The 11,431-nt window shown below is 41.6% G+C and overlaps 1 protein-coding gene across 1 annotated transcript in view; it reads left to right on the forward strand.

Moving 5' to 3' along the window:
- The window catches only part of LOC122539853 (adhesion G protein-coupled receptor F5-like), a 92,225-nt gene that overhangs the window by 63,339 nt on the left and 17,455 nt on the right, over positions 1 to 11,431 (forward strand). Inside the window, exons 9-10 of the mRNA XM_043674974.1 lie at positions 4,165 to 4,337; positions 4,999 to 5,259. Of these exons, the coding sequence (XP_043530909.1) occupies positions 4,165 to 4,337; positions 4,999 to 5,259 (434 nt within the window). The remainder of the gene's footprint in view (positions 1 to 4,164; positions 4,338 to 4,998; positions 5,260 to 11,431) is intronic.

An 11,431-nucleotide genomic window follows, 5' to 3' on the forward strand; every position in this document is an offset into this window, starting at 1 on the left:
TCTTTACTCAGTGAGTCGTGAGTTCATGGAATGCCCTGTCAGTAGCAGTGGTGGACTCTCCCTCTTTATGGGCATTTAAGAGGGCATTGGATAGGCATATGGAGGATAGTGGGCTAGTGTAGGTTAGGTGGGCTTGGATCGGCGCAACATCGAGGGCCGAAGGGCCTGTACTGCGCTGTATTCTTCTATGTTCTATGTTCTATGTTCTAATACTGTCAAAATTGGACTTACACCAATTTAGAACATTAACTTTTGATCAGTTCTATCCTTTTCCATCACTATTTTAAAACTAATAGAATTATGATCACTTGCCCTAAAGTGCTCCCCTCTGACACCTCAGTCACTTGCCTTGTCTTATTTCCCAACAATAGAACTACTATTGCTCTTCTCTAGTAGGTACATCCACATATTGAATAAGAAAGTTTTCTTGAACACATTTAACAAATTCCTCTCCATTGAAGCCCTTAACACTATGACTGTCCCAGTTTATGTTTGGAAAGTTAAGAACCTCTCCCTTTATAACCCTATTTTTCTTCGAGGTATCTGAGCTCTCCTTACATATTTGCTTCCTAATTTCCCACTGACCTCCCACCAACCATGCCTCTTATCCATTCAGGCCCATTCCCTCAATTCCTATATTAAATGTCATCCTCTGAAGTAAACTATCTCTCTCACTTAGAGAAGTCTTGTGTCCAGTATTGGTATTCTCATGGGAAGATCTGGACACTGATGTAGCTCACTCAAAAGTTGGGTCTCAAGAGTGAACATGATGCCTGACCACTCGGCAGTGTTGGATTCATTGAATGGAATGTGTCGAGGGGGGTTCCCCCTTCAGAATGGATGGGAATATAAGTACTCACCCAGCAGTGGGAGCGGTTAATATCTTTTGCAGAAGTGTAAATCGTGCAGGAAGGTATTAGTATGTAATTCGTGAACAACAGAGTTCAGTGCCCTGTACCCTTTGTCCCACTCATGCCCTATCAAAGTGTGCAGGGCCATGAGGGACACAGAGAAGAGACAGACAGTCATTGCCCACATGGTGCAGCTGGTGGAAACGCTGGTGCTCCTGTTCAGGTTGTTCTGGCAATGGCACTTTCTTGCAATGGGTTGCATGTGTTCACTCAGGTACGCCTTTGACCGTGATGGCCATCCGGGTCATCAAGAGGAGGAGGTATGGGCCTTTCCACCTAGAAGAAAGAGAACACTTTTCAAATGATTTTATCATCACATAGTCCCCTCGGTGGCCATGTTGCAACTTCCTAGTAGGTTTGAGCGATTGGGCTTCACTCAAACAGATAACAGTTGCTAACTCTGGAAATCAGTGGGTTATGACTTGGACAACGACAAGGGCTGATTCCAACCCTGGTACAACCTCTCGCATACACCCCCAGCCTTACTAACACCATGGGCATGGGCATGCATGTGGGAACTATTTGCTTTGGGAGCAACTCTCCCAGTGGATGGAATGCTGGGTTCAGCAGATGCACCTATTCGCTGCTCCTTACCTCAAATGCAATTCGGTCCACAGTGAGGGAAGGTATACTTGACCTTAACACTCTCAACAAGACTGCAGGCAACACCACTTTTAGAACTTTCTGGACTGGCACGCAGACGGACTGGCTGGACACATATAATGGCATCAACTTTATTTTCAGCCATAAGGCCTACCCTTGGCTGCCAATCTCCTGGATTGGTAGCTGCTATGTAGGATACGTTGTTCCTTTCATCTACCACTTCCACTCATCCCCATTTGAGCAGCCCAGGGCTCACGCCAAGAGAGCTTTAACTGCATTTGAGGAGTTCCTAGCTGTATCCAGCCCCTTTTACGGGACCACCCAGCTGACCATCGAAGTCAGACACCTGGCGTCACTCCTAGAGAAAGTGGCGAATAACACAGCCTTAGCTTTTAATGAGCTTAATACAGAGGTGGTCGCCATCTGCACAGTTGCCCTCCAGAACAGGATGACTCTGGATTATCTATTGGCCAAAAAAGGGGGCATATGTGCCCTCATTGGCTCTGCCTGTAACACCTAAATCCCTGATGCGAGTGAGAATATTACCAATCTTGCTGACCACATCCAAAAGGCGGCCACTAGGCTCCATAATACCATCTCCCATTGGGATCTTTGGTCCTGGATGGGCAGGTGGTTCGGGTCTTTGGGAAGCGCCATTGGTCAGAGTCTTATGGTCCTTGTTATTGCCTTGGTGATAGTCACGCTCCTAATCATTTTTCTCAAACAGTGTTGTTAATGCTGCAGTTCACTGCTGCTGCCTTCGGCCCCACCGTCAGCCCAGTTGGTCAAACTCCCCCTCCCAATAAACACCGCAATAACACTAAGCCTTCAAGTCCAAAACCTATCAAGGCTGATAACTCGGATTCCGAGGATTACCTATCCGATAGGGAGCCTCCCCCTCCAGACAACTGCCATGGCTCTGGCTACATTTCCCCTTTTTTCTGAAGTCTCGGACCTGCTTCGCTGATTGTGAAATGAAAAAGGAGGGATTGTCGAGGAAGCTATTTCCCTATTCTGTTTGAGAAACCATTTTGTAAAGCAAGAGTTTTGTTAGCTGTGCACCCCTTACTATGAGGTAATGCTAAAAGTAGGCCTTATCCTTCCAAGGCCTCTAGCCTGTCAAGTTAGTGTTTTTCCCACTTTGATGGATGGCTACTGCACACAGCATAGTCAGTCAAGCGGACATGGACTTGTTCATTAGTCCTGTTCCCCTACGAATTATTGCCATTTCATGGTTGCTCAGCTAATTAAGGACATCTCTGCTTAGTGTTAACAGATCTGTGTAAGTACAACACATGGTGATAACATTCACTTTGGTCCACTTGTGGAATGTGTAATAGTATTTAGTTTTGACCCAAACGGCTGACCTCTAATTCAGTACCATCTTGTAAGCATGCCGAAGCCTTGTAATTAATGATTAGCTCCTATCTGTTTCCCTATATAATCCTATAGTGTTCTGATGTATTTCGGAATAGCACCGAGCCACAGTCAGGACGATGAATTCCCGATGGTATATCGTGTAATAAGCTAATCAGTTCTCAATGTCTGTGTCTCAAGAGTTTTTCTTCAATACTTCCCGACCACAAAAGCAACTCCCTGCCACCGTGGCAAAATGTTGGCTCTGTTCCAGTTCAGGTGCAATGTGTCACACTTGTACAAGTCTGATCTTCCCAAGAAACAGCCCCAGCAATCCAGGAATCTAAAGCCCTTGCTCCTTTTCAGCCATGTATTCATCTATTCCATCCACCAATTCCTATGTTCACTAACACATGGCATCAGAAAAATACATATCATGTTGAAAAACCAGTATCTAATCATTCATAGTTTGATGCATCTACTACAGATTTATAGACAGCTTGCCAATTATACTTAAATGAGTCCCAGGCATAAAAATGGTTCTTGGCTGCTTCAGTTATTTGGATAGCTGACTTCATGTACTGGACTTTACAGCCTTGCTTCAATTGTCTCTTTCCCTTTCATTCATTATATATTTTAGAAAGTCAACATGTTCTATTCCATTCAAACTAATTGGCATTTGTATCATTATAACAAATTGTTAAATAGCATGTTATACTTCTAAACACTCAAAACAATAAAGGTGCACTTTTTTACTCTGTGGAAGGTGAGGCTTGAACTTAGATGTTCTGGTGCAAAAGTAACAAAGCTACTGTTACTCTGCAAGAGACTCTGAAGATATGTGCTTGAATGGAAGCATGTTAAGTTACTCAGAAGTCAGTAATCAAGTACATACAGACTAAGTTAGTTTGAAACAAATTATAAATTTAAAGGAGCAGTAGGGACTACATTTTCTGGATTAGTGGTGCTGGAAGAGCACAGCAGTTCAGGCAGCATCCAAGGAGCAGCGAAATCGATGTTTTCGGCAAAAGCCCTTCATCAGGAATAAAGGCAGTGAGCCTGAAGCGTGGAGAGATAAGCTTGCCCAGGCTTCAGGCTCACTGCCTTTATTCCTGATGAAGGGTTTTTGCCCGAAACGACGATTTTACTGCTCCTTGGATGCTGCCTGAACTGCTGTGCTCTTCCAGCACCACTAATCCAGAATCTGGTTTCCAGCATCTGCAGTCATTGTTTTTACCTCAGGGACTACATTTTGTAGATTTTGAAAAACTGTATGAGTGTTTTCTTTAAACAGCTGATGAAATACCATGTACGGATCAAACGTTTGGCACAACAAATTTTAATATCATCGCAGAAATCCCATGTGAAGACATGCCAGGTGTCAAGAAAAGAAGATGTGGAAGGAATGGAGTATATGAAGAAGTATTAGATTTCTGTATATCAGAGGAAATCAATAATATTCTTGAGGTACGAATTATGAGAAGCTAAAGTAATTGCTGTCTTTATTTTATTGTAGCTCTCCTGGAGCCTTTTAGCAGCATGTCAGGCTCCTCCATCTTTGCCTCTGATACCGGCGGCATGTAAGTGTCTCGAAAGAAATTCATCCACTTCTTCAGGCAGCAAAGGCGCCAAGGCCTGTGTCCATCTCAGATTCAGAGTATGAATGTCTTGCACCATTTTCCCAGTCAAACATTCTAGGTCCCCTTTTAGCTTTTAATAATCAAGATTGTCAGGCAGAAGTCAGAACTGGTCACGTAATGTCCTGTGCTTCTGTGTTTTCTCTAAAGAAATAGTCCCAAAACATCAAGCTTGCAAACTCCATATTCTTGACTTTGGCTGATAATGTAGTAAACAAAAGGAAAATAGAACATTGCATTATTAGCACAGTGATTCCTTGAAATATGTGTTGATTACATTTATGGGCTAAAGAGGAATTTTCCAATGTTTTTCCACCTGAGTTTCCATAGGGCATTTAAAAAGTTTTGGCTTTTTTGCCTTTATGATGAAATTCTGCAACTGCTAATGGGATGGGATTGGAGGCTGTACAGCGAACATGGTTGTCAGTTGTACCATGACCTCAGGAATATGCATGATTTTGCTAATTATCATTTCTAATTTTATTTTCCAGGCAGTAAACACTACTGATTTGGAAAACAATTTTTCCAGTCTTCTTGAACAGTTGTCCAGTGTGACAGATGAGGTCACAGTGAACACGCCTGGCAATGTCCAAGCTGTGGTTGAAATTATGAGACAAATTTCAAATGTAAATAGCACTGTTAATGAAACAGATATGAGGGTAAGAACCATCATCTACCAGAAACAATCACAAGCCTACATTTCTGAATTGTATCTGTTTAATGTGAAAGAGAAGGTTAACAAGGTGAAAGTTGTATGTGTAGTTTATGGAATCACACTAAGACCTATTTGAAGGTTAGTTATAAGTGTGTTGGGAAGATTATCTTAAGCAATTGTTATGTAGTTTCTGCCGTAATATTGTGAAAGTGATTTATCTCATTCCATCTGAAGCAATGATCTATGATAATAATGAACACCTTGCCTTTGAACTTGGAGAAATGTATTCCCGAGGACTCCCATGGCCTTGAAGAGAAAAGATGATAATTCTTTTTCTTTTGGCTGTTCACCATGCATAAAACACAATTAATGATAATTTTTTACATTGAGTTTGAGATCTTTGGCACACTGACAGTTGTGCCCTCACAAGACACTTTCTAATGCCCAAATGACCTCAATGAATTCTCTGAATATTTTCAAGTTTAAGTGCTCTGCTATCATTAATCTCTCATTGAAGACGAGAAAGTTATTGATGATAGTAAGATGCTACGCTGCTCAAAGTACTGGCACAGTATAGCATTATTTAATATCCCATCTCGTTAGCCTTCCAAACCAGATCTTCTTGTTTGGATGAATTCTGCATCACCATTTGTGTACTTCCCAAATTTCTTGTAGGGTTTCTTTCCTGTAGCTGGTAACTGACTCTGGCTTCTGACATGTAAACTTTAACTCTGTTAGGAAATCTGTGTTTGCTTTCTCTGCTCCACATATTGGTATCCAAGTTATTGTGTCTGCTGTCAAGTGGTACTTCCCTGGCACGTATTCAGTTGTTGTTCATTAGCCTCAATCTAAACCATTGAATTCTAGGTGATATCTTAGCTATTTAATTTGTGTTCAGAAGACCAACCAATGGTTAATGGTCAACTTCTTTCTTAAACTGTGGGCCCATTACATAATCTGAACATTTTCTGCATGTTCATGTTCCTGTTAAAGCCACCTTTTCAATTGTTAAAGCTGCTGGTCCATCTTAGTGAATTATCTAGTAGCATAATAGACAGGTTTCCATCCTTTTGCACATTGAAATTTCAGTGTCCTCAATCCATTTGAAGATGCATCAGATATGGATTATAGCATGCTTCAGTTTCTGATGAGATCTGGCCAATAGTGTTGTTGATCCAAGCATAGTAAGTTCCATATAGAATAATGTCTACTATATTTGGAAATAACATTTTCCCCAGGTTTATTATCCTAAAGAAATTTTGAAGCAAATGGTCTTTGAAATATGTGGCCATTCTAGTCCTAGTATTGGGGATTGAGCCCAGCCAGGTGATTGAAATTCTAGTGGGGCTGCATATCGGGAACAGTGGCCATAATTCTGTAAGTTTCAAGTTACTAATGGATAAGAACAAGAGTAGCCTTTGAATGAAATTAAATTGGGGTGAGGCTGATGACCATAATATTAGGCGGGAACTAGGAAATGTAGACTGGGGAGAACTATTTGAGGGTAAATCCACATCTGGCATATAGCTTCCTTCTAAAGGTCAGTTGATTAGAGTTCAGGAACAGCATGTTCCTCTGAAAATGAAGGTTAGGGATGGCAAGGTTTGAGAATCTTGAGTGACAAGAGAAATTTAATGCTTAGTCAAAAAAAAAGGAGGTATATGTAAGGTTTAGGAAATTGAAAACAGACAGAGCCCTTAAAGAATACAAGAACAGCAGGGAAAATCTCAAACAAGGAATTAGGTGGGCTAAAAGGGACCATGAAATGTCTTTGGCGAAAAGAATTAAGGAAAATCCCAAAGTGTTTTACATGTATATAAGAAGTAAGAGGGTAGCTAGAGAAAAGATAGGTCTACTCATGGGGAAAGGAGAGAATTAATGTGTGGAGCCGGAGAAAGTGGGTGAGATCCTTAACAAATACTTTGTCTCGGTATTCACAAAGGCGAAGGACCTGGTGGCTGTTTAGCCTCAGGAGGGGTATGTTGATATTCTAGGACAAGTCAGTATAAAAAAGGAGTTGATGGTTTGGAAAGCATTAAGGTAAACAAGTCTCCAGAACCGGATGGGATCTATCCCAGAATGCTAAGGGAGGCAGCTAGGAAATTACTGGGGCCTTGTAGAAAATTTTTGTGTCCTCTTTACTCAGAGAAGGTGTCCCAGAGGACTGGAGAATAGCCAGTGTTGTTCCTTTGATTAAGAAGGGCAACAGGGATATTCTGGTAAATTACAGGCCAGTGAGCCTTACATCAGCGGGAGAGAATTTATTGGAGAAGATTCTTAGGGATAGAATTTATTCACATTTAGAAAGATACAGACTTATTAGCTACTTTTTCATTTTCAAAGTTTACATTTTAGTTTGGAGTATCCCCTTTTTTTCATTCTCGCAAACAAACTCATTAGCTGGTTCAATATTTGTATTGACATGTGAATTATTTAGATGCGCCCAGAATCAGAGTTGGATCATTACCCCTCTATTAAACTTAAACTTATGATACACATTCACTACTAATTTCACAGAAACCCCAGCAATTAAATTAGCATAACAAAATACACAAGCTAACAGCGAAAGTTAATCCCAAAATGACTGACAGACACGTCTCTAGACACGAAGCCATCAATCTAAGCAGGTCTTCCATAGACTGTTGAGGCCACATGAAATGCATTTCCTTTACATACCCACAAAGCTAGAAGATTTCAAGTTCGTTGTTATTTCTTTTTTCACTGCATTTGATAGATTTAACAATTGGCAATGTTCATTTCAATAGCAACTGATTACATTCTCGGCAGTGTAGAAGGTCTGAATCTTACAAGCCTTAAACCAGAAATTCCACAAGCATTTATAAGATGTTCCTCACCTCAGTGTCTTCACATTTTCCTCATCCTCAGTTAGCTGAATATCCCTTTAAGTAGTATGAAACTGATGTCTCTGCTTTGCAGCTGACAGCTGTTCACCATCTTTTCAAACTCTTTCTTACCGGTCTCCTGTAACCTCCCTCTTTCTATCCGTGACAGAGGAATTTGTGCTTCTCCAGAGCTAGACCAGAAACTTCCATTTTATCAGCCTGGCCCCAATTTGATTAAGGTTACCATTAAACTTGTCACTGCTTCTCTAATCATAGGCTGTTTCTCTCCCATGTTTGCTGTTGATAGTTGCACTGAACACTGAAGAGAGAATCAGCCTGTGCTTGAAGAAGCAGCATTTCAGAGGTACTGTCAGTTATGGAGATTATGGAACTGGCAGCTTTCAGGGTGAATTTTCTCTCCTCCCTGTGTTTTTGGAGAACTATTTTGATTCCTTGGAGATCAGATTTTCGGATCAGTGGAATCTCTTCAGGGGTAGAAGGGACCTGTACAAAAAGAATGGATTGCACCTGGATTGGAAGGGGCCTAATATATTGGCAGGGAGGATTGCTAGACCAATTTGGGAGATTTAAACTAGTAAGGTTGGGGGAGTGGGACCCAGGGAGATAGTGCCAAAAGAGGTCAATCTGAGACTGGTACAGTTGGGAAAAGGAGCAAGTCAAACCATTAGGGCAGGCAGGAACAAGGTAAGAGTGATAATTTAAACTGCATTTACTTCACTGCAAGAGGCCTAATCGGGAAGGCAAATGAACTCAGGGCATGATTGGAAGATGGGACTGGGATATCATAGCAATTACAGAAATGTGGCTCAGGGATGGACAAGACTGGCAGCTTAATATTCCAGATATAAATGCTAGAGGAAGGACAAAAAGAGGGGCAAGAGAGGAGGGGGAGTGGTGTTTTTGATAAAGGATAGCATTACAGCTGTACTTCGGATATTCCTGGGAATACATCTAGGGAAGTTACTTGGGTTGAACTGAGAAATAAGAAAGGGAAGATTATCTTATTGGGATCGTATTATAGACCCCCAATAGTCAGCGGGAAATTGAGAAACAAATTTGCAAGGAGACTTCGGTTATCTGTAAGAATAATAGGATGGTTATGGCAGGGGATTTTAACTTTCCAAACATAGACAGGGATTATCATAGTGTTAAGGGTTTAGATGAAGAGGAATTTCTTAAGTGTGTACAAGAAAATTTTCTGATTCAGTATGTGGATGTACCTACTAGAGAAGATGCAAAACTTGACCTACTCTTGGGAAATAAGACAGGGCAGGTGTCAGTGGGGGAGCACATTGGGGCCAGCGATCATAATTATATTAGTTTTAAAATAGCAATGGAGAAGGATAGACCGGATCTAACAGTTGAATTTCTAAATTGGAGAAAGGTTAAATTTTGATGGGAATAAGCAAGAACTTTCAAAAGCTGATTGTGGGGTAGATGTTTGCAGGTAAAGAGACAGTTGAAAAATGGGAAGCCTTCAAAAATGAAGTAACGAGAGTCCAGAGAAAGTATATTCTGGTTAGGGTGAAAGGAAAGGCCAGTAAGTGTAGGGAATGCTGGATAACTAGAGAAATTGAGGTTTTAGTTAAGAAAAGGAACAGAAGAAATCGAGTGAATCCTTAGAAGAGCAAAAAGGCAGTAGGAGCATACTTAAAATGGAAATCAGGAGGGCAAAAAGAGGACATGAGATAGCTGTGGCAAATAAGGTTAAGGAGAATCCAAAGGATTTTTATAAATGCATTAAGGACAAAAGGGTAACTTGTGAGAGAATAGTGCCCCTGAAAATCTGCAAGGTGGCCTTTGTGTGGAGCCACAGGAGATGCAGTGAGATACTAAATGAGTATTTTGCATCAGTGTTTACTGTGGAGAAGGATTTGGGAGATACAGAATGTGGGGAAACAGATGGTGACGTCTTGAAAAATGTCCATATCACAGAGGAAGAAGCGCTGAATGTTGTGAAACACATAAAAGTAGAAAAATTCCCAGGACCTGATCAGGAGGACTCTAGGGCTCTGTGGGAAGCTAGGGAAGTGATTGCTGGGCATCTTGCTGAGATATTTGGATCACTGATAGTCATAGTTGTGGTCCAGAAAGACTGGAGATTGGCTAACGTTGTGTCACTATTTAAGAAAGATGGTAAGGAAGACCCAGGGAACTATTGACCAGTGAGCCTGATATTAGTGGTGGACAAGTTGTTGGAGAGAATCCCAAGAGACAGGATTTTGATGTATTTGGAAAGGCAAGGACTGATTAGGGATAGTCAGCATGGCTTTGTGTGTGGTAAATCATGTCTCATGAACTTGATTGAGTTTTTTGAAGAAGGAACAAAGAGGATTGATGAGGACAGAGCAGTAGATGTGGTCTATATGGACTTCAGTAAGGCATTCGACAGGTTCCTCTTAGGAGACTTGGTTAGCAAGGTTAGATCTCATGGAATACAGGGAGAACTGGCCATTTGGATATAGAACTGGCTCGAAGATGGAAGACAGACGATTGTGGTGGAGTGTTGCTTTTCAGACTGGAGATCTGTGACCAGTGAAATGCCACAAGGATCGATGGTGGGTCCTCTACTTTTCGTCATTTATATAAATGATTTGGATGTGAACGTAGGAGGTAAAGTTAGTAAGTTTGCAGATGACACCAAAATTGGAGGTGTAGTGGACAGCGAAGAAGATTATCTCAGAGTACAACAGGATCTTGATCAGATGGGCCAAAGGGCTGAGGAGTGGCAGATGGAGTTTAATTAAGATAACGGTGAGGTGCTGCATTTTGGAAAGGCAAATCAGAGCAAGACTTATACACTTCATGGTAAAGTTCTAGGAAGTTTTGCATAACAAAGAGACCTTGGAGTGCAAGTTCAGAGTTTCTGGAAAGTAGAGTCACAGGTAGATAGGATAATGAAGAAAGTATTTAGTATGCTTTATTGTATTGGTCAGCACATTGAGTATAGGAGTTGGGAGGACATGTTTCAGTTGTAGAGGACATTGGTTAGTCCACTTTTTGAATATTGATTGCAATTCTGGTCTCCTTCCTATCGGAAGGAGTAGCGTGGTGCTGGAAAGGCACAGCATTTCAGGCAGCATCTGGGGAGCAGGAAAATCAATGTTTCGGGCAAAAGCCCTTCATCAGGAATACAAGCAGAGTGCCTAAAGGGTGGAGAGATAAATGAGAGGAGGGTGGGGGTGGGGAGAAAGTAGCATAGAGTGCAATAGGGGGGTGGGAGGAGGGGATGAAGGTGATAGGTCAGGGGCAGTCGGAAGATGGAGTGGATAGTTGGAAAAGAAGATAGGCAGGTAGGACAAGTCAGGACAAATCACGGGGACAGTGCTGAGCTGGAAGTTTGGAACTGGGATGAGGTCGGGGAAGGGGAAATGAGGAAACTGTTGAAGTCCACATTGATGCCCT

This window comes from Chiloscyllium plagiosum, chromosome 3 (assembly GCF_004010195.1).
Source record: "Chiloscyllium plagiosum isolate BGI_BamShark_2017 chromosome 3, ASM401019v2, whole genome shotgun sequence".
Taxonomy (NCBI): Eukaryota; Metazoa; Chordata; class Chondrichthyes; order Orectolobiformes; family Hemiscylliidae; genus Chiloscyllium; species Chiloscyllium plagiosum.